Source organism: Physcomitrium patens, chromosome 17, assembly GCF_059467195.1.
Source record: "Physcomitrium patens ecotype Gransden chromosome 17, ASM5946719v1, whole genome shotgun sequence".
Lineage (NCBI taxonomy): Eukaryota > Viridiplantae > Streptophyta > Bryopsida > Funariales > Funariaceae > Physcomitrium > Physcomitrium patens.
The window spans coordinates 163,769-184,327 of record NC_143426.1 but is presented as its reverse complement, the minus strand read 5'-3'; the positions used below and the strand labels follow the sequence as shown (position 1 = coordinate 184,327).

At 27.7% G+C, this 20,559-nt stretch overlaps 2 protein-coding genes and 1 long non-coding RNA gene across 17 annotated transcripts; 2 read left to right on the top strand and 1 right to left on the bottom strand.

Moving 5' to 3' along the window:
• Window positions 1-676: 676 nt before the first annotated feature.
• Window positions 677-7,191, top strand: LOC141046454 (uncharacterized). Of its 3 annotated transcripts, XM_073540427.2 has the most exons (7): window positions 677-1,470; window positions 2,089-2,304; window positions 3,336-3,453; window positions 4,775-4,852; window positions 5,000-5,283; window positions 5,439-5,610; window positions 6,279-7,191. In XM_073540427.2, exons 3-7 carry the CDS (start codon window positions 3,385-3,387, stop codon window positions 6,849-6,851), a joined length of 1,176 nt encoding a protein of 391 aa, XP_073396528.1. In that variant the 5' UTR covers window positions 677-1,470; window positions 2,089-2,304; window positions 3,336-3,384; the 3' UTR covers window positions 6,852-7,191. The 3 variants fall into 3 exon arrangements, with proteins under 3 accessions (XP_073396528.1, XP_073396529.1, XP_073396530.1); XM_073540428.2 differs by lacking the exons at window positions 677-1,470; window positions 2,089-2,304 and having other exon boundaries at window positions 3,350-3,569; XM_073540429.2 differs by lacking the exons at window positions 677-1,470; window positions 2,089-2,304 and having other exon boundaries at window positions 3,350-3,669.
• Window positions 7,192-12,204: 5,013 nt separating this feature from the next.
• LOC112294336 (uncharacterized) lies at window positions 12,205-17,463 on the bottom strand. Of its 12 annotated transcripts, none has more exons than XR_012219370.1 (11): window positions 17,323-17,463; window positions 16,903-17,058; window positions 16,046-16,233; window positions 15,706-15,802; window positions 15,273-15,448; window positions 15,009-15,067; window positions 13,898-13,934; window positions 13,606-13,677; window positions 12,970-13,107; window positions 12,595-12,711; window positions 12,205-12,321 (listed from the first exon to the last, which is right to left on the bottom strand). XR_012219370.1 is itself a non-coding variant. In XM_073540103.1 (11 exons), the coding sequence occupies exons 1-11, from the start codon at window positions 17,323-17,325 to the stop codon at window positions 12,313-12,315; spliced, it is 1,293 nt and encodes a 430-aa protein (XP_073396204.1). In that variant the 5' UTR covers window positions 17,326-17,463; the 3' UTR covers window positions 12,205-12,312. The 12 variants fall into 12 exon arrangements, 11 of the variants coding, with proteins under 11 accessions (XP_073396204.1, XP_073396198.1, XP_073396201.1 ...); XM_073540103.1 differs by having other exon boundaries at window positions 12,970-13,348; XM_073540097.1 differs by having other exon boundaries at window positions 12,205-12,711; window positions 12,970-13,348.
• On the top strand, window positions 15,342-16,775 carry LOC149987500 (uncharacterized). 2 transcript variants are annotated; one of them, XR_016498067.1, is made up of 2 exons: window positions 15,342-15,478; window positions 15,952-16,775. It is a non-coding gene; the product is annotated as an uncharacterized LOC149987500 (long non-coding RNA). The 2 variants fall into 2 exon arrangements; XR_016498066.1 differs by having other exon boundaries at window positions 15,446-15,681.
• Window positions 17,464-20,559: the final 3,096 nt, after the last annotated feature.

Sequence of the window (20,559 nt, the reverse complement as noted above, 5' to 3'; positions counted from 1 at the left end):
AAAATAGTTTTTGTGATGGTATTGTGGAGTCTAATATAATCAAGACCACAAAGAAGGATCATTGCATTGCTACCCACTCCATCTCTTCAATTGTTGTCTGTTGACTGTGTGACTCTTGCTCCTTTGATGATAACTAAGTAGCACAAATTCTTTGGTTTTCTTAGCTTTGAAGTTGCGCATCCTTTAATTTGGGTCTCAATCTGGAAAGGCTATTGGGTGCTTGGATGCTCTATGGTATTGCCCAATCAGTGCTTGGATTGGCTTGTTGTTTTGTGTGCACATCCAAGTTCTACAAGTTTTCCTGTAGATCTCCCTTAGTAATTGCACTTTTATACCAGACTCCACGATCCCATCACAACAACTGTTTTGATAATTAACTTTTTTGTCATACCTGTTTTAATATATTAGAATCTATCAAACCTACTATTGATATTTTATAATATTATTTACATTATAATAAATTTTAAAAAACTATTTTTTCTAGACAGTAAAAATTAACTAATCAATCAATGTAATAAGTTATTGGATTGACATCTTAAAGAATTTAAGGGTATTTGGTTGTATTGAGATGATTTTAAAAGCTAGTTTATTTCCAATAACTCTGCCTAATTTTACTATCTTGGTTAAATGCATTAATGTTAAATTTTGTAGAACTTAAGTTCTAATAACAAGCATGATCGTTTAAGATATTGATATCAATGTCAATATAATTTAGAGTGAATATCATTATTTTTGTTTAAACTCTCATGTGAAATTGGAGTTTATTAGATGTTCTCTGCACACACACTATTTCTAGTTATACTGTACTAAAATTTACAACCGTAATCTATTTTTTTTGAGAAAGTAACTTGAAATTAAAATTCTCAGCATGATCAAGATTTTTAGGATTACAATCAATGTTTTTGTGTAATTTGAGGCTGAAACAAGGGAACAAGGAACAACAAAAAATATTGTGAATTCTGCACTATTGGATAGCATATCACAGAATGATTTCATCACACATTCAAGAATGTAGCAATAAATGCATTCAAGTTCTAGCTGAACCTGGTAGTGTCTATTTTTATAATTGAACTAGAGTTTGAAAGTTTACATCTTATCACTACAAAGGTTACATGTTTAAATTATTTAGCATTTTTTTCTGAATTATTTTTCCACAATTCTGCATATATAGAAGATTATATTTATCTTTAAGAATTATTTTACTTCAACTGCATTAGACTTCCCAATCTATGCTGTTCTATTTACCTCTAATCATAAGCTTGTTTAAAAACCACATACATCATTATGTGGCTTGTAAGAAATCATGTAATTGTGCACACACAGACACTCTGTAGGTTATAACTTCCTTGCATGTTTAACATTTGAAAATGAATGCAATTAAATCTGACAAATAATTTTTAAGATTCAAAGATGAATCTTCTATGCCACATTACATGAGTTTTCAAATTCATTCTTAACAAGTACAGTAAAGTAAATATAAAATGAGTCTCACACAACTATATAACTTGAAATTGAACTATACATCTTTAAATTCATAATTCTGTGACAAAATATTCAATTTTCAATGCACAAATCAACACATTGTATTGTTTTGTGTGATTCATTAATTTGAAGATTAGTAAGCATAAAAATGTTTTATGTCGAAGCATTAGTATTTTTTTCTCAAAAAGATAATGTATGAAAATAAATCAGAGTGTTAAAGAACAATTCAACGTGCTTAATCAATAATAGATTTTCTTGAATTTGTTCATCCTAATCATGAGGATTGTCATAATGTTCTATTGGTGAAATAAAACCATTAATAATATGTTAGAACCGTTTTTTATTCATATTTTTTAAATTAAAATTTCTATATCAAAGAGCCTTCAGCATTTTTAAGGAAGAAGTTATTTTTACATACATATATCCCAATGCTTGTGAAATTTTAAATGTTATTATTCTATTAGAAATTTAAAAATATATTGTAAATTATTTAAAAATATAAAAAAATATTTCAAATATATTTTTCAAACAAAATCTATCCATATGATTTTTATAGATATTTAATGATTGACCTTCAGTAAAATTTCACTTGTGTGTATAAAACAGCAATTTTTTGATTTGGATTTTCAAATCTTAAGCGAAGAACTTGAAGTTTTATGGAAGGATATGAAAACATCTCTAGAAAAAGAACATATTAGAGAAAGAAATGCTATGGAGAACCTAAATCGTGGAAAAAGTTTATTAGAATATGTTCAACTTCGAGCTAGAAAATGTGATGAAGAAGAAAAAGCATATTCGGTTGCTCTTCAAGAAATAACAGAAGTAAGGTCATCAAGTAATTTTGAATATTTTGATAACATGGTGAAAGTTTTATAAATTTCATTATCTGTAATTCTAATCATTTAGATTTTTATGCAGTATTTATATGTCTATAGTATTAATTTTCTACTGAACTTCGATGTAGGATTGTTAGAAATACATGTATTAATTTTGTACATAATAAAAATGAAATTCTCTTTCTTTTTCGTATAAAAAAATATCTTTAATTATTATTACATGAGTTAGTGTATAAAAGATATTTTCAAAATATAAATGCATAAATTAGTTACTGTGATTCATAATAGTATTTGAGGATAAGTAAATTATATATCTATACCTACACACATTTTAATGATCTAATACTCCACTAATATAAATCATCTAAAGGATTAAAACATAAGAAAAGTTCAAATTATGTTTGGTATTTCACTTTTCCTATTAATTAACATGAAAAAATAAAAAATAAAATTGAACCATTGCTTTACACTGAAATTATATAATTACTTACACCAGTAACTCCCATTTCATAGAAACAAAAATTTATGTATTTATTTTTGTTTATAATCTATATAGTAACTTGACTGACCATTCTACAAAGTATCTGTGATTTATACATACCATACCAGCTTGTAAAGATGTGTTATAGTGTATTACCCACATCAGTTTATTTATTTACATTTTCATTATTTCTTTCAGTTTTAAGATAATGAAATATCTATATATATATATATATATATATATATGTGTGTGTGTGTGTGTGTGACGTATGTAGATTTATTTATTTATTTTTGTACTTCTTTGTGTTAAATATTTCATGAGATAACAAATCCTCAATGTTGCATCTTCTACCTACAGAAATTGTTTCTTCTCTTAATCAGATTGTGTGAATGCCTCTCCACACACACATGTGTATATACTATATATATTCAAATTTATGTACACACACAAATACATACTGTCTCTCTCAAGCAATAAAATCATTTTGCAAAAAGCTTGTATTTAAAATTGAAAAATACATACACTTGACACTGAAGCTAGGAAAATGAGGATTTGAAGGAATTGGTTGTGGACATTAAGCAAGTAATGTCTGAGACAGAGGACAAAAACCAATCTCTCTTGAAGCTCCAGCAGGCACAGCAGTTCATGGCCTTGGTCCGTCACTTCAAAATCACCCAGCTTCTCCTTCAACCCTATCAAGCTTTCTTCATTTTTGTGCAGCAATGAACCACTCCATTCATTTAATTGAAAAGACATACATAGAATTCAAGGTGATAAGATAGATTCACCATAAGTATATTTTGCTACAACACTTGTTTTGGTGGACAGCACATATGCTTGCTTAAAGAGATACTGCAACTGCAATCTTAGGTATTATTAATTTGGGCTAACTACATCTTCACAACACATTCTTTTTCTTGTGATACAAGACTTTATTTAAGTTGATTTCACCTTACCCACATTGAAGAACATAAAAGTATGTAATTTTTTTATAATTACGAATATCAATTAAAATGCTGGAAACTTGTAATATTTTCAAATAAGATATGTTCTATGTAAATAAAATAAAGATTTTTTGTATGTTTTTATATAGATAATAAAAATATAAATCTACAATATCTAAAGTAAGCTATAACACATAATTACTGTAATTACTTGAATAATATTTGATGGTTTAAAGTCTTTATTCTTCATAAATCAAACATAGTAGTAAATATCTTCCTTTACATACAATATATGAAACAAATTTATTTTAAGGATCATCTTTGAAACTTAATTAGTTTTTCATAAAATCCACTAAAAGCATGGGTACTTTGATACAGTAGTTTAATTTTATTCATTACATCATTAATAATACTACAAAAGAAATAAGATTACTTACAGCATGCTATCTTTTTAGATGATAAAAAATAAAATATAAAACAAAAAATCAAAGAAATTAATTTTAGCAATTCAAAATTAAAATTATATTAAAAATGGGGTAAATTTGTGAAACTCATACAAATGGGTGTGAGTAAATCATCTTTACTGAGATATATATTTTTTTTAGTCTTCCAGTGTAGCTGCTTCAAAAGTATATTTTAACACCAGCAGGAAAATACATTATAAACAGATATGTTGTAGTGTGTTGTGAATTCTGTTTTTAATAGTTTAACTCACATTTACTTGATTGCTTTTAAATGTAAACCAACAAAATAATTACTCTTTATTTTATTTATTTTTTATTGTCATTATTATTAATGTTATTGCATAAAACAAATCCTATCTTGATAATGTGATTCATTTTGCAAAATCAGAAGGATCTGATATTGATGTTGTTAAACCCTAGTGCTATCTAATCCCCATACAATTGTTTAACACCAAAAATGAAAAAGAAGATTTGATTTAGAATGGATAATATTATGTTGGAGAGTCCAGTAACTCCTATGTCACTGACATGGAAGCACTTGTATCTATGGAACTGGTGGGATAGCAGTTGCAAGCTGAGATTGCACCCAGGAAAGCAGTGATGAAGGGTTTTGAAGATGAGGCTGCCACAGTGTGCGCTCACCAGGTGTGCCCTGCAAACACAGTACCACCACACCAAACTAGTTGAATCTACCATTACAGGGAGTGTGGAGGACATCATCTTGACTAGAGGAATATTGAAGCCCACTGTTGCTCAATCTCACTGCTTGCAAATTTCACACTTGAATAACAGGAAGGGCATGCAAATGAAATGAATGAGGCTCACAAAAGAATACAACTGCTCCAAGCCCGGTTGGGGGTTCAATGCACTCAGATGGGTCAAATGCACAAAAAGATACATGTTCTTGAGTTGCAATTGTCCATGATGTGTTGCACTCTCTGTCAAATTGTGGAGGAGAACAATCCTTCAAAATGGGGGGCTCTTATCAAGTCTTTGTACATGATCCATGCAAAAGAGTCGTGGAGCACCATGAAGGCTGAGGGTTTTGAAACTGAGGCACAATTACTACATCAGAGGTATCGAAGGTGTTCTACTTAGTTTTGTCTATACTGTATGAGCAACTCAATTTTTGACCAGCCTTCAAAATGCAATTCACCATAGAATCACAGTGCACAACAATGACTAAGGTTGAGCACAGTGATACCACATTCTTGCATCCAATTTGATGTAGGAAAACATTGGAACGCTATATCATTGTATTGGAGAAGTCAATCACTATTAGGAATGGTGAATTTCAGCAAGAGGTACAGCATTACAATGCTGACCACATGCGATTGCTGCATGAGTGTTCACAATCCAACCAAAATGTTCACATTTTGGCACAGCAAGTGAAGGATCTTCAGGTTTGGATAACATGGATTGATCATATATCTTGCATGCCTCCTACACTATAACAACCAAAAGAAATATTATTTTTCAAAACATCAAACAGGCTCTTCCAAACTGTTTGCTTCTTACAAGGGCCCTGTATTATTATTCTGTAATTATATATATATATATATATATATATATACCTGCAATATTTGGTGTTCAAAATCAAATGTCTATATCCACACAAACACACAAAAGCTTATACTTCCAGATTATGACTTGTTGAATGAATTATGTTCATTTATTAATGTTATTTTCATCCTTAAAATTTTTGTATTAGAAATTTTCACAAATGAAAACTTCAATAATGAATAGCTAAACTCTTTCATAAATGATAAAATCACTATACCATCAACAACTACATCAGCATAAAAACATCACTAACAAAGATTGTACTATTCTTGCTAATTGCTTGATCAAATATAAAGTTTAGTAATCTGAGTGTAGGAAAAATCCAATTTTGTGACTTGCAGTGTTCATTTGATTTGAGGAAGGGTTAATTCTATGCAGTGATTAATAACTCTCTCTGAAGCACCATACTTTTATTCCTTTGTTTACATGGATGATAGTTGCTACCCACTGTGTTTAGCTCTGAAACCCATCTTCATGTCATGCATAATTTTTTGTCATGATGGTGTAGGGACAAGTTGCCTACATGAAGGAATTGGCAGCTAAACACAAAGAGGCAACATCAGAGAGTCTTTCACAGTTGTTACAAACTGCTGAATGTACACATTCTTCAAGTTTATCTACAAGAAGTCAAAACACCAGCTCAATATTAGGGAATCGAAAGCCCTTGTGTAAGAAGTTTCATGGAGAGAATTCATCAATTATTTGTGTCAAGTTTGACCCTGACCAACAACTCCTTCAGCAATTACGCCAAAAGACATTGTCTACTACTCCTCTATCAAACATCATAAAGCCTTACATGCACAGCAGTTCAACTAAAAGGCATGTTTCTATGCAGCATGGTTCAACACAATTAGTTACTAAATCAGAGAAACTAGAGGATCCAGAACTTCTGAACATTTTGGAAAGAAATGTTGGGGAGAAAAAGAGGAGAGAGGAGGAAATGGAACAAATTCAAAGCCACATCTACCATATTTCTGCACAGTCCTACTTACATCCAAATACTTTGCTATCAAGCCAGACCCAAAATTTAAATCAGTCCTTACATGACCAATTGACTCCACAAGCATCTCAGCTTATCTAGGATCCACATGCAGGACATTTATTCAATTCCGTACTATCACATGTTTTTAAAAGAATATCAACACATAAATTTAGTTCTTAGAAAGAAAAATAAATATTCTCAAACCATACTTGATTGTGTTTTGCAAAAAATTAACCATGATGTTCCAGTGGTTTAAGACTGCAAATACTATCAAGATAAAATAATTATATGCATGCATATGTATATACAGTGGGTGTAAGTTACAATTTCATGTTGTAGATAATACAAATGTTTCTGTTCAAATAAACAACAAAGTCTTTTTAATTCACATAAAAAACCAAATATATGTAAGGAACTGTAAAATTAATGGGAAAATATCATACATACCCCTCAAACATGTTGAAATATCAAGCATACCCCTACATTCTTGACAATAGCAAATGTATCCCTCAAAGTTTTGATAATAGCAAATGTACCCTGAGTATGATAAGCTATTTCTATTCTCACAGAGGCCCTTGGGTTCTATTACTTTTGTTTGTTTTGTATGCAGCACAAAGCTCGTGCCTTTAAGATGTGCCTTTAATTGTTTGTTTGTTCTGCACTCTCTGGCAACTACGGCTACGACCCCTAGCCCCCTCATTATCTGTCCCCGCAGCACCCTCTTCTCCGCAGCACCCACAAGCCACAACTATTTCTCCTGCAAACAACATAATTTCCCTGAGGGAAGGTCTAACAAAATGCTATAATTTATTTTAATATTGCTTTAAAACCTAGAATTCTTCATCTTTAAATTCTTTCTTGTTATACATTTTAAAAAAAGAATTGTAGTAGTCGTTTCCTTTTAGATGGATTGATTGTGGTAATGTACTTAATATAAATAAAAAATATATATATGATTGAGAATTATAAACCATTGTTGTTATATATGTTGTCTTGTTTGAGAATGCAAGAGCACTTGACTATGGAAGGTGAACTTGAATTTTGTAACTTTTTAAAAAACCCTTATAGATTTTGACTTACCAAGAATAATGTCATATAATTTAAAGCTAATAATATTTAATGTCATTATAAAGTTCTCAAAAAAATATTCTTAATAACCACAAGCATATATAAATTATAATTAATTTTTTAATTTTATCCTATTATAACCTCAAATTTTTCTTTAAAATATTAATCATAGTCAACAAATTTTAGCAAGGCATAGCTCTTATTTTGAAAATTCAAATGGTATAAAATTTTGCACACTAATACTACTATAAGCCTTCTACATGCTTACAAAAATTTAGCACAATCCAAGATACAAATTGTATGAAAATACCAAAATACCATAGTAATATCTATCAATCATTAACTTAAAAGTTGTTGAAGAAGTTCCAATATCAATTATTCTTTTCCAATTGTTGATATTTGTTTGAAATCGGTTTATAGCTTGGTTATTAAGGTTTATAACTGTATGCCAAATTTAATCTCATTCTAACTAGTGGATCTTTAAATATTACAAAAATTCCATCTAATCCTAAAATATTCTAAATTTAGGACCTCTTTGAACTTATGATTAGATATCTTTTATTTAAACCATCACTATGACATAGGTTTTTATACACATATACTACACACAATCAATCATTCTCTTAAGAAATTCCAATTGTAGATGTTACTTAGAATGCATAAACTAGCTAAGAATGCTATACTTATTTTTCTTGTATCAAATGCTAATTGCAAATATAAACCTTGACTTTAAATAACTCTTTTATAGTCATATTTAAATCAATAAAATAAAACTTCTTGCATCCAAAAGAAGTTCAAAATTAGCTTGCTAATCCTATGTGTCAGTCTCCAATGCCCTTATACTTTGCCCTATGCAATTGTTTTAATTATGGATTTGATTTTAATCATGACTTACAAACAAATGTCTGCCAAGTATCATTCCAACCAATTTCAAGTTTCTTTTAGTACAATCCTATACTTAGTTTCAATAATATCAACTATTTTATCTAACCCACTTCATCTTTACAATTTTATGATCTTTTTAAAGTAATAGAAGCATTTTTACATAAAAACTTAGCCTTAAAGAAGAAATTACTAACTAACTAACTTTAATCCATTAGATATTAAGACAAGCAAAATAAACTAGGAGGCTTTCATAAAGCCTTGTTTAAATGTCTTGAATTCTTATTGAACAAAGAAGATGGAATAATAATTAAAAATTTATTTTAAAAATATTTTTACTATATAATTATATTATAATATAATATTTTAGAAATAATAATTAATTTACTATTGAAATTATCTATTTCTAAATAATAAATAGATTAAGCTTTTTTAAAACTTATATTTTTAAAATTTAATTATTTTTAATATTATAAATGTTAAGGTGTGATTTATTATTAATTTTAAATAAAATTTATTCCATTTTAGAAATATCCAAATTTATTTTTAGATTTATTTATTTTTCTTTATTTTTATATAAAATCTATTATTTCTAAATTTTTACTTTTAAATTTATAGGTAATTAGAATAATTTAAAATATATATTATTTTAAAATAAAAACATATTGTAGTATTAAAAAATAATAATTTCTCAATCGTATTGTATAGTATGATCTTACTAGCTTAAAACTTTGATGTAGGAATAATAGAAGATATAATAGACATTTATTCATATTCAGTAGCTATTTATATAGCCCATATATACCTTTGTTTTAAAATCAAGATCATAGACTCAACATTTTTCCTTCAACTAATAATTATCTTTAATAAAACCATCACTTACATTTCTTTTAGCTAAATGAAAAAAGTATCAATTATCGAATATATCATTAGCAAATTATAAAAATATTTTTGTCATTATTTTGGCAACCAAGAAAAGTATCTCAGAAGATGAGACTTAAATAAAAAAAATTCCTCAAACTCATGAGTAGCCAAATGTTGCTTTAGTTGTTCTTCAATTCTGTCAAAAAATGAACTTTTTGTAACCCTCTTGCACCCTCATCAAAGAACTCTCATTAAAAGCTTCTGTTTTATTTCTTAAATATCAAAATTATCTATGTTATTCATATTATTTTATTCTATCATGGACCTTTAAAATAAGAATTAATTCAAAAGTAGAAATTATTTTAGATTCATAAAATTGATGTATTTTTATTTCACATATACAAGCTTAAAAACATTTAGTAATATCTTGTCCATAAAAATGTCCAATTTTATCAACCACCTCTAATAAAACTTTGGTTCACTCTTCTCACTTGATTTTTATCTATCTTATTTTTTAAATGATCTTAGAAATATATTTATAAGCTGACGTGTCTCTTAAAATTTGTTTTTTTTACTTCCTCTCTTTTAGTAACACAAGGATAAATTATGTCCTCAAATTTTTTTCAAGATTTATATCCTTAAGAATAGGCCAATAGAAGAATCTCAATGACTTAATATTGCTTAAAATTAAGGGAGATACTTAAAGGGAAGGAAGAGAAATAATATTTTTTGGAAGTGGTTTTTAATGAAGACAAGAAAACCGATTATTTAAATAGAATATTAAATCTTAGTTCCAATTTTCTTTTTTAATTAAAAAATATTTACATCACTTAATTTTTAGCCCAATATAAGAAAATTATTTTTTATTCTTTTATTCTTTTATAATTATTATTTTTTATTCCATGTATATCTATTTCTATTAGCATTTTTTTTCTTTTAGTTGTATTATTTAAATTTTAAAGTAGTACCTAGAGCCAATTAAAAGTCTTGAATATTTTTGAACACAAGCAGAACTTGAAACCGGTTATAGTACCAATTATATTGTGAAATATTTTTATACTATAGAGTATTTTTTTAAAAAACCGTGAAGATAGTGGAATTAATAAACAAGAGCTTGGAATTTTTTATAATTTACTATTCTTTTTTTTTAATATGCTAAAATTTTATTTTAAAGACAATAAATCTCTTTTGCACTAAGAAATAAAACTATGCCTACACAATACATTTAGTAGCTAGTATTTCATTAATTATATATTTGAATTTTTTAATATTAAATATAATTTTCTTTTTAAATTTAATAATATAAAAATAATAATTATTTTATGAAAAAATCATTTGACTATCATTTGTTTAAAGTAAAAATTATTTTTATTTAAATAAAACCAAAAAAGTATTTTTAATTTTAGAATTTAAATATTTATTTTGAAATATTCTAAAGTTTAAATGTGAAATTAAAAAAATTGATAATCAGGTTTTTAATCTCTAAATTTACAGTTTAACCATTTTAAATCATTTGTAATATTAAGTTTGTAGTAATCTAATCTTATTATATAAATCATAGTTCAGATTTTTTTATAGGTAAATGCCAATAAAATCCCATAAAAATTAAATAAAATATTATTATTAATTTAAAATTATTAATTTTTTTTTATTAATAAATATCAAAAAAATCTAATTATTCAAAGGCCTGTTTGTAAAACATTTATTGTTAATTCCAATTTTTTGTTAGCTATTATATAAATTTAAACACATATTTTTTTTAAAATTAAACTTTAAATTAAAAATTTAGAAATAATTTTATTTGTAGAGTTTTTCAAATGATATTAATCAATGACATATGTCTAGTTGATTTATGGTTTTAGATTTGAAATAAATTAAGTTGCAAAAATACAAATATAACAAGAATCATAATTATAACTTTTTCGTTCTTAATTTTTTTTACTTTATTTAAATATTAATTATATCATAACTTAGAATTTAATTTTTAAGTATTGTAAGTAAATTTAAAGATATCATTCAATAACATTTATCTTTTTGATAAAATATATAATATTATTGGATATATTCAAGATTTCAAAAATATAATTATTTTCTTACAATATTATTTTTATAAAATTTAGGCTAATATATGATGCTCTTTATTTATTTTTTTATACATTTTACTTGAATTTTTATCAAAATATAAAATTAACTAAGTGTAATATACTATATTTGTAATATGCCATTTTTAATTTACTTGATTTTCTTTTTAAAGGTAACACTTTGGATGTATAAGTTTTGCATAGTAATAGATATCATGGTGTATGAAAAATTTGAATTTCAAAACATATTTTAGTTAAATAATTATATATATATATCAAAACCAATTATTTGAATAGAAGAAATAGTTTTAAAAATTTTTGTATGCAATGATATAAATTTACCTTATTTTATTACAAACGATTTTATTAAAATAGTATCAAGTCAACTGGTAAAAAACAAGGACCTCTAAATGTAAACACAAAATGATATATTGTTTTAAGCTTGAAGTTTTTTATTTTCTATTACATATATATATATATATATATATATATATTACTTGCATTAATGACATGGTAAGAAGGATATGCAAATATCAATCATTTTAAATACACGAGTATATGTGAATACTGATTATTAAACAAAAGAATTGAATCTTCATTTTGTAATACTTCCATCATATTTTTTAATAATTATATTTCTATAAGTTACAACAATTCCATGAACTTTAAGTCTCCTACACATCAGGTTTACAAAAAGATAATGTTATCTTATTTTTACTATTTCCCACATCAGAGATCAAATTGGGTGTATTGAATAATTTGTACTTAATGTATATGATGCAAAATAGCAACAGCATCAACAACAGAGAAGCAGAAACAAATGAAACCCAAAGCATTGTGAGACATTTTTTTAATGGCATACAATGCTGCTTTATAATTTCTTCAAACATCAATTTCATAAAATCACAAGTAATGATATGAAAAATGGTTGGTAAAATCATATATACATTTTTTGTTGCATTCATTGCTCGTGTTGCATCTAAGAAAGCAAATTTTGGAATTGGTGTAGATTTTTTGAAACAATCATTTATATCATCTGAAAGGCAACAATATTTTTTATAATCCTGCAACATATATGTAAAGCATTCAATCTGGAGTCACCTATTAATTTATTCCGAAGTTATTTTTTTAAAGTTAATGTACAAAATTGATATCACATTAAATTGACTTAAAATGTGTGTGTAAATATATATATATATATATAAGCCAAAACCATCATCAGCATTGAAATGTTAAAGATGTACATTAATCCCATTAATCCATCCATGAGGAGAAATGTTTAACATTTTTGATTGAAGTTAATCATATTTAGATATGGATACCTCAACAAATTGCACAAAGGATCCTTCAGCAGGACTGCACTCCATAGGGATAAACTCTGGCTCTGGACCATAAGGGTCACAGATGTGTGGCACAATGGTGGGGTGAGACAGCCTGTGCCTCTCCACCAGCTTCCTCTCCTGCATATTGAGCACGTCCACCCATGAATTAGAGCCGTGGATGACTGTCTTTATTGCCTTCTTCACACCACTCAAAACCTCTGTGGCTCTCTGTGGCGTCAGACAGGGCAGCAGATGTGTAATGCTTGAGCTGAGGGGACTCTTGTTGTATGATTGCATGGCTTGGCATCCATCCACTACTAATCTGCATGCCATTTGAATGAATTCTTTCAAGTACTTGTGAACACAACTCACACATTCACTGCATTCATAAACCCCTCAACTCTATCAACTTTGTTTGCATTTTGTGTTGCATTCTCACATGACCATAACCCAGATATAGCTTCCACCCGCCTCCCATGATGTATTTATCTACTTTCTCGGCTATTCCAAAGCTTTATACTCATCCAAAAAGATCTTTAAGTGTGAGAAGGTTTTAAAATTATATAATGGTAAACAGTGACAATAAAAATGTACTGAATTTTGTTGAATGACATCTTTTCAAACAAGCACACTTACATGGCAACAGCAAAACCAATTCCAGCAATCATCCATGATGCAACCAAGGTAAAAACTGCACCAAAACACATACTACACCAAAACAATCATAAAACTCTATTACCTTAAAGACAACATACACATACACACAATTTTTATGACATATGTGTAAACACACAATTACAAACACTTTGGTTTTCATTCAACTTCATTTTATTTAAACTTAACACAAGATTTACTCAAAGATTGTAGTTTTGATGAGGAAAATAATTCTAAGTCCATTCACAGCAATAAATACAAGAAAAGAACATACAATGATAGAAATGTATGCCAGCATTGAAAAATACTGCCTGCCAAATTCACTCAAACAATTGTAGCTCAATTTCATATAAAACATCTCTTAATTTTTTCCCTAATTTCAATATATGCATCAAAGTTTATGAGATAAAATAATTGACATGTATGTGAAACAGAATTAAGAAGATAACAAAATAAACCAAGATTATTTTTTTAGTGAATTTGAGACAAATATGTTTTATTTTTTTATTTTATTTTAATTATAAAACAGTATAAAAGTTATACAGCATATCATTGAAAGTATTGATTATGGTCTGATTGGTTAAAAATTCCTATATATCATGTATAAATGACAATTGTTCAATCTTTTACTACAATAAGTAACTCAGTTGGTTATGACAAATTATACATACTTTTTTCATGTTATTTTATAAAGAAAATAAACAGTATAACTAAATTTTTGTTTTTGGATTTAAAGCATAATCTTTTGCAACCTGGTAACAGGGATTAGGGTTTGATTTTACTAAAAATATTATGAAAAAGATAGTTGATTGGAAACAAGTTAACTTTCAAAATTTTGGAAACCTCTTTAAATGTGGTTCAAATATTCTTCATTCAAATTTTGAACCCAAAACACGTGTTGAAAGCCAATTTAATAGTAACATGATATAATAAGAAACCTTAATGCTGAATTTTTTTCATTGATTTAAAATTTAAAGTTTTGAAATATTTTTAATTTGACTTTGAAAACACCAATTGTTATTTAAAAATATATTCACACACATATAAAAACAACAGCTTTAGGAATGGAACGTTATTTAATATTTAAATGGAAGATGCATAAATTTGGTTTTACCAAAATATTTTTGATTATTAGTTTTAATTCCTGTTTTGAGATTTTCAAAACATTCATGCTGGAATTGTACAGGAAAATACCATTTACTTTTAAAATTTAAACTCTGTTTTTTCTGAATGTAATTTTAATTTTGATTATGGATGACTCAAACCCATAGAAAACCTTTGCAATTTGCAGTGTGCTGTTTAAAAATAATATTTTCACAAAAAAATAAAAACAAGATAAAGGGGAAAATGAAAAAAGAAAAAAGAAAACAGAAAGAGTTGTCTACCAATGCCAATTATCACCATCAAAATCATCAGAGACGCAACCATAGACACAACTATATTTCTGCACACATCAACAAAACATCCTCAATTAACAATTTTGAATATTTATTTAGTTAGTTTGCAGTTGATCTGTTGCCTCAAAGATATGAGCAAGCTATTGCATTTCAAATTTAATATTATTTTTTGTTGATTTTTTTCCTATTTTTCAATTTATTACATTTACACGTTTCATTACTTGAAATGGGGGTGTAACCTTTGATACTTACACAATGTCAAAAATTTTGTAGGCATGAGACATGTGTGATTTAACATTTTGTGTAAGATTTCTGAATGTGTCACCAAGGTTATTACAGGCAGAGAGGGTACTCTTTGCCATATCCTGATTTGCCATGGGACTGATGTTGGATAAGGGAATCATGTTAATAGCTCCATCAACTTGCAACTGCAAAACCCTCAAGAGTTACATAAAAATGTAAGCCATTCTATTTGGGATAATTGTGAAGAGCCATCACAAAGCTATTTAAGTTATCACTTACATCTGTGGAAATGAATAAAAAGAAAAAAGAAAGTGTAAATATTTAATATGTTTTTTTAGCAAAATACTGGAAAAATGTAGAAAGAAATAAGGAGATTTCAAACTATCATCCAGTAAAATATATACAATTTGCCTTTGATGTAAGGGTTTTGCAATGTGCATACAGTGACTTGGTCCACAGTGCTAACCAAGATCCCTCCAGTTTTCTTTAGCTCATGGACAAGCTTATCATTTTCCCACAATATTACACCACTGGCTCCTCTGCAAAGCATCTGCATTTTTTAAGTCTTCCAGTTTTCTACTCGTTTTATGGCTACAGTTGCATGGCTCTGAAGTGTGGTATACATTTTGATTACTTCAAATTATTTTGAATTTATCAATATTATTCCAAATTGCTTCCTTGCTTTCAGGTTAAAACATTAAATGAAACAAAAGGAAAAAAAACATATTTCTACATGACAAAATTGAAACAGAAATAACTGCCAGAAGTGGGATGGAGCTGACAAAAGGAGTATGCTGAATTGTATCATGCAGTACACAGATACACTGTGAAGCTTATCCAAAGAAGGATTGAAAGTGGTTTTCTTCAACTCATAACGCCAGTTGTAGTGCTGCCATATGACTGACCCAACTCCAAATATGAGGCAAGAAGCAGCAATTATGTAGCCCCAGATTCCTGTGTAGGCAAGAGACTGTTTACTCCACAACAAAGCCCATGAAACCATTTTATGAGAGTGAAGTTTCCAAATTGAACATAAAAGGATTGCAACCCCCTCCAATAGTATTTTTTCACACCACTGGATTTCCAAATTCAGAAGAAAATATTGCAGATTGGAAACAGGAACATTGCATGAGAGCAAGTTGATTATGGAGCTATTCAATGCAATGAGAATATAATCATCCACCAGCAAGAGCACCTTATGAAAATAGATTTAAATGGGGCTTTAAATTAACCTAAACTTTCACACAGCACAAATACAAGACATGCTGCTAACTATATTCATCTTTTACTGGTCTCCTTTCATACACAGAAAAATTTCCTCTCAGTGATCACAGAGGTTTGGGAGCAGGAAATTTGATGGTGACATCAAGTCAGAGTTGCTTTGGGATGTTGAATGATTGGTTGTGGAGAAGAGAAGTGGTGTAAAATTCTTCTGAAAATCTTATTTGTGGACAAGCTACTTGGAAATAAACTGATCATCACAGAGAAAGCATCATTTAGACCTTGTTGTTTTTGAAGGCACAATGCAAAGGTCAAGGGATCATGAGCAGAGGAAGTTCATGTGACTATTCCTAGAATTGTTGCAAGGTGACAACTGCAATGTTGTCACAGAAAGAAGTCTTTGCCTTGAAAAACTTACACTCCAGTAGTGCATGTTGGTGACATCAAAGCCTCCTCTGTATTTCTTCAAATGATTCAGAGGGTCCAATCGTGGGAACATGCCTCCACAAATGTCTACTGATAAGGTCAATGGCTTCTCCAGCAATACTGTTGCCTGATGCAACACTAGCCTGCTCTGGAGCACAATGGGTGGAATATCAGTATATTGTCCACTTAACTGAAGTCCTCTGATAGAACAACTGCTACCTAAATGTATCCACACAGATTGCACACATCCAAGGCATCATTTAATAGGGTTTTATTCTTTGATTTCAACTAATATACAGTGAAGCAACAACTATACAAGGCAAGGTCTCATCACAAATAAATGCATGTCATGCTGATCCAATCTAGACCTGCAGCAGCCAATAGAGTTTTGGCTGTTAACTGTGCGACTGACCATTGAATGTTACTGATTGGTGAAATTGTTGTGGTGCATGGGTGAATTTTGGATCATAGATGTGCTTATTCTGGGCTAGCATTAGATGTCTCCCAGACTAGAATCTTAGTAATTTAAAAAATTCATTAATAGATCTTGGACAACTCTATTTTTGTTTTAATGTGCCTGCCCATGCTTGTCCACACAAATTGGGAGCTCAAAGTTGAGAGAAAGGGAAGAGGCCAAGGGGCTAAAGGAAGAGGGACAAAGGGTTGCAAAGTCAAAATTGAACTTGAAATAAAATTTTAAAAAATATTTCCATTGTATCTTTTAGTGATTGCACTTCAAAACTTAAAATTCAAATTAGATTCTTATAAACATCTTGTAGTTTTAAGTTCATAGGTCAAAAAAAATTTAAATTTTTATTTTAAATTCAAAAATAGATAGTTAGTTTTTATTTAGTCTACCAATAGGTTGCTAACCAAGTATAGGTTGTCAAATAGGTTATTGCAAAACAATTAGTGGTTATAACCAACCACACTATTAAGTAAGAAAGATCCCAATGGAAAAAAGATTCTTTAGTCGAGGGAATGTTATCAACCAAGAAGGATTGAATACTTGAAAAATAAAGCATCTTCTTTTTAATTAAGTGTCTTCAAGTATTTTAAGTGAGGGTGCATGGTTATACCAAAAAGGAAGTAAATCATTTCAAGCAGTCTACAAAGAGCATAAATTGGAGAGAATTGTATTGCCAAATGAAAGATAGGTAATTACCTAATTGGTGTTTTGATGTTGTTAAGGTCCCAAAATAGAGCTAATAAGTATTAACAACATGATGAAGTCTTTGTTTTTTATTAAATTAGATTTAATTAATATATTACTGCAAATTGACATTGCTGTAGTTAGAAGATAATTGGATTTGTGATTGAAGTGGATTGCTTACTTTTTATTTAATTTTATTACCATTAAAAATCTTTTAGATTAATAATAACTATTAGAAGAAAAATCACACTAATTTATATTAGATTCAAAGTTTATAATCTTTTTAATTAGACTTTTTGTTAATTTAAAAGAAGTTCATAAAAAAATAACAAGAAGATAGTTTTATTTAAATTAGTCATAAACAACAATTGTATTAAATCTAATCTAAGACAAAAATTTGGCAAGTGTGGTTATACTAATTGTAGTTAATACCAATTAGTATCAGTCATAAATTAAAAATTATTGAAACAACTTATTAGACTAAAATAATTGGTAATTACTTCTATTTATCTTAATTTTTCTATTTGGCAATTTTCCTCCATGTATTTGAATCTAATACAATATAAGTCAAATTAGTAGAAAAAATAACATTCAATAATTTTTTTGCTACTTGTATAAGTCCTTGTAGTTGGTAAAAATATTTACCAATTTTATATTATTTATATTAATAAAAATATTGTCCATTTATATTAATAAAAATATTGTCCATTTATATTAATAAAAATATTGTCCATTTATATTAATAAAAATATTGTCCAATCCACTATACAGTCATTGTTCCAAAGTATTAGATAGATAGTTGATTATACAAAAATTTATAATAAAATCATAGATAAAATCTTATAATGTAGTATTTATTTGTAGTTTTAATCTAAGAGGTATTTTATTACATTACTTTTTAATATGCATCTATAAATAATAAATATTTATAAAGAATAATGAAGATTTTTTTGACTTTATCAATACTAACAAAAGCTATTTGTGAGCTTCTATTCAAATATCTATATTTTTTCTTTTTTATAGTTCTTATCTATTTTTAATAAAATAACTAAAAATTATCTTATATACATATTATTTATAAAAATATTTTTATTTAAATTAATAGTTAAAAAAATCATAAAAAATAAAATTATGATTTTTTGATAATTTATGTATAATTTAGGATTAAGATTTTTTAAATTAATTTTTTTGTTATATAATATAAAATAAAGATAATAGAATATTCTTGATTTATTTTTGCAATTTAAAAAATATTTAGAAATATATTTTTAATTCATTAGTAATTATTAAAATAAAATTTGAAGATTTTTGTAAAAATTACTTTATTGATTTTTAAATTCTATTATAAAAAATTACATCAGATTTAGAATTTAGAATTTAGAATTTTAGGATTAAATATTTAGGATTTAGAATTTATATTTAGAGCTTAAAATCAAAGGCTAAAAATTTAGGATTTAAGATTTAGGAATTAAAAGTTGAAGATTTAGAATTTAGAATTATAAAGTTATGATTGATTTTTTGACTCTCTTATGTTTGGATTTTGACTTAATGTACATTGAACTTAGCCACTCCATTAATTTGGTGACGTATAAAATTGTACTCTCTTCAGTATAGTTGACCCCTAATGCTTTCTTTGAATTTGGATTCATAAGCAGGCTCTGTCCACCCTTCATTTCCTTCTTTATTTGCTAATATGTTTCAGTAAAGCTCATGAGTCTAAGATGGACTAAGAGATGAAGTTCTAAATGAATACCCATAATCAAAATGAGGTCATGACTTGGACTTTTTGTAGTCACATACTTTTTGATGTGAAAAAATTATTTTGAGGTTTATTTATATTTATTATAGTGTTTAAATTATATAAGATTTAGATATTTAGAATAAAGTTATAAGAGAAGATTGGAGCTCAAAGTTGAAGACTCAAACTATTAAGAAGCTTATTTGGAGGGACGAAGGTAAAGTATGGATGGATGAAGATAACAGATGAAGATCTTCATCCCTATTGATCGAAGGCTATGCCCAATAGGCTTTTAGGAGATAGTCTGCAACCATGAGAAGATTTTGTAGTGACCTCAAAAGAACATTTGAGAATCAAAAGCTAGAATTATAAGTTTTAGGATTTGGATTATAATTTGGATATAAAAATTAGTGAGTTTGGAGTTAAGTTGAAGAAATTATAGCTATTTGAAGTAAAGATATCATTTTAAGACATACTATTGTTCTTTTGAGCATACGAGGAATTTTACAATAGTTTTTTGAGATTAAAAGGTGCAATTAGAACGGCAATTTCATGACTTACATCTTTTATGAAGAAATTATTATATTTAAAGTCTAGATGAAGAAGTTATAGAGAGTTGAAGTCAATACATTTAAATTAAAGGCAATAAGTAAGTGATTTTATTCAAAGTAATGATTAGAGCCATATCTTAAGTTGTCGAATGAATTTTTAGCTCAAATATTTTAAAAAAGATGGAATAATGTATTAAAAAGCTATAT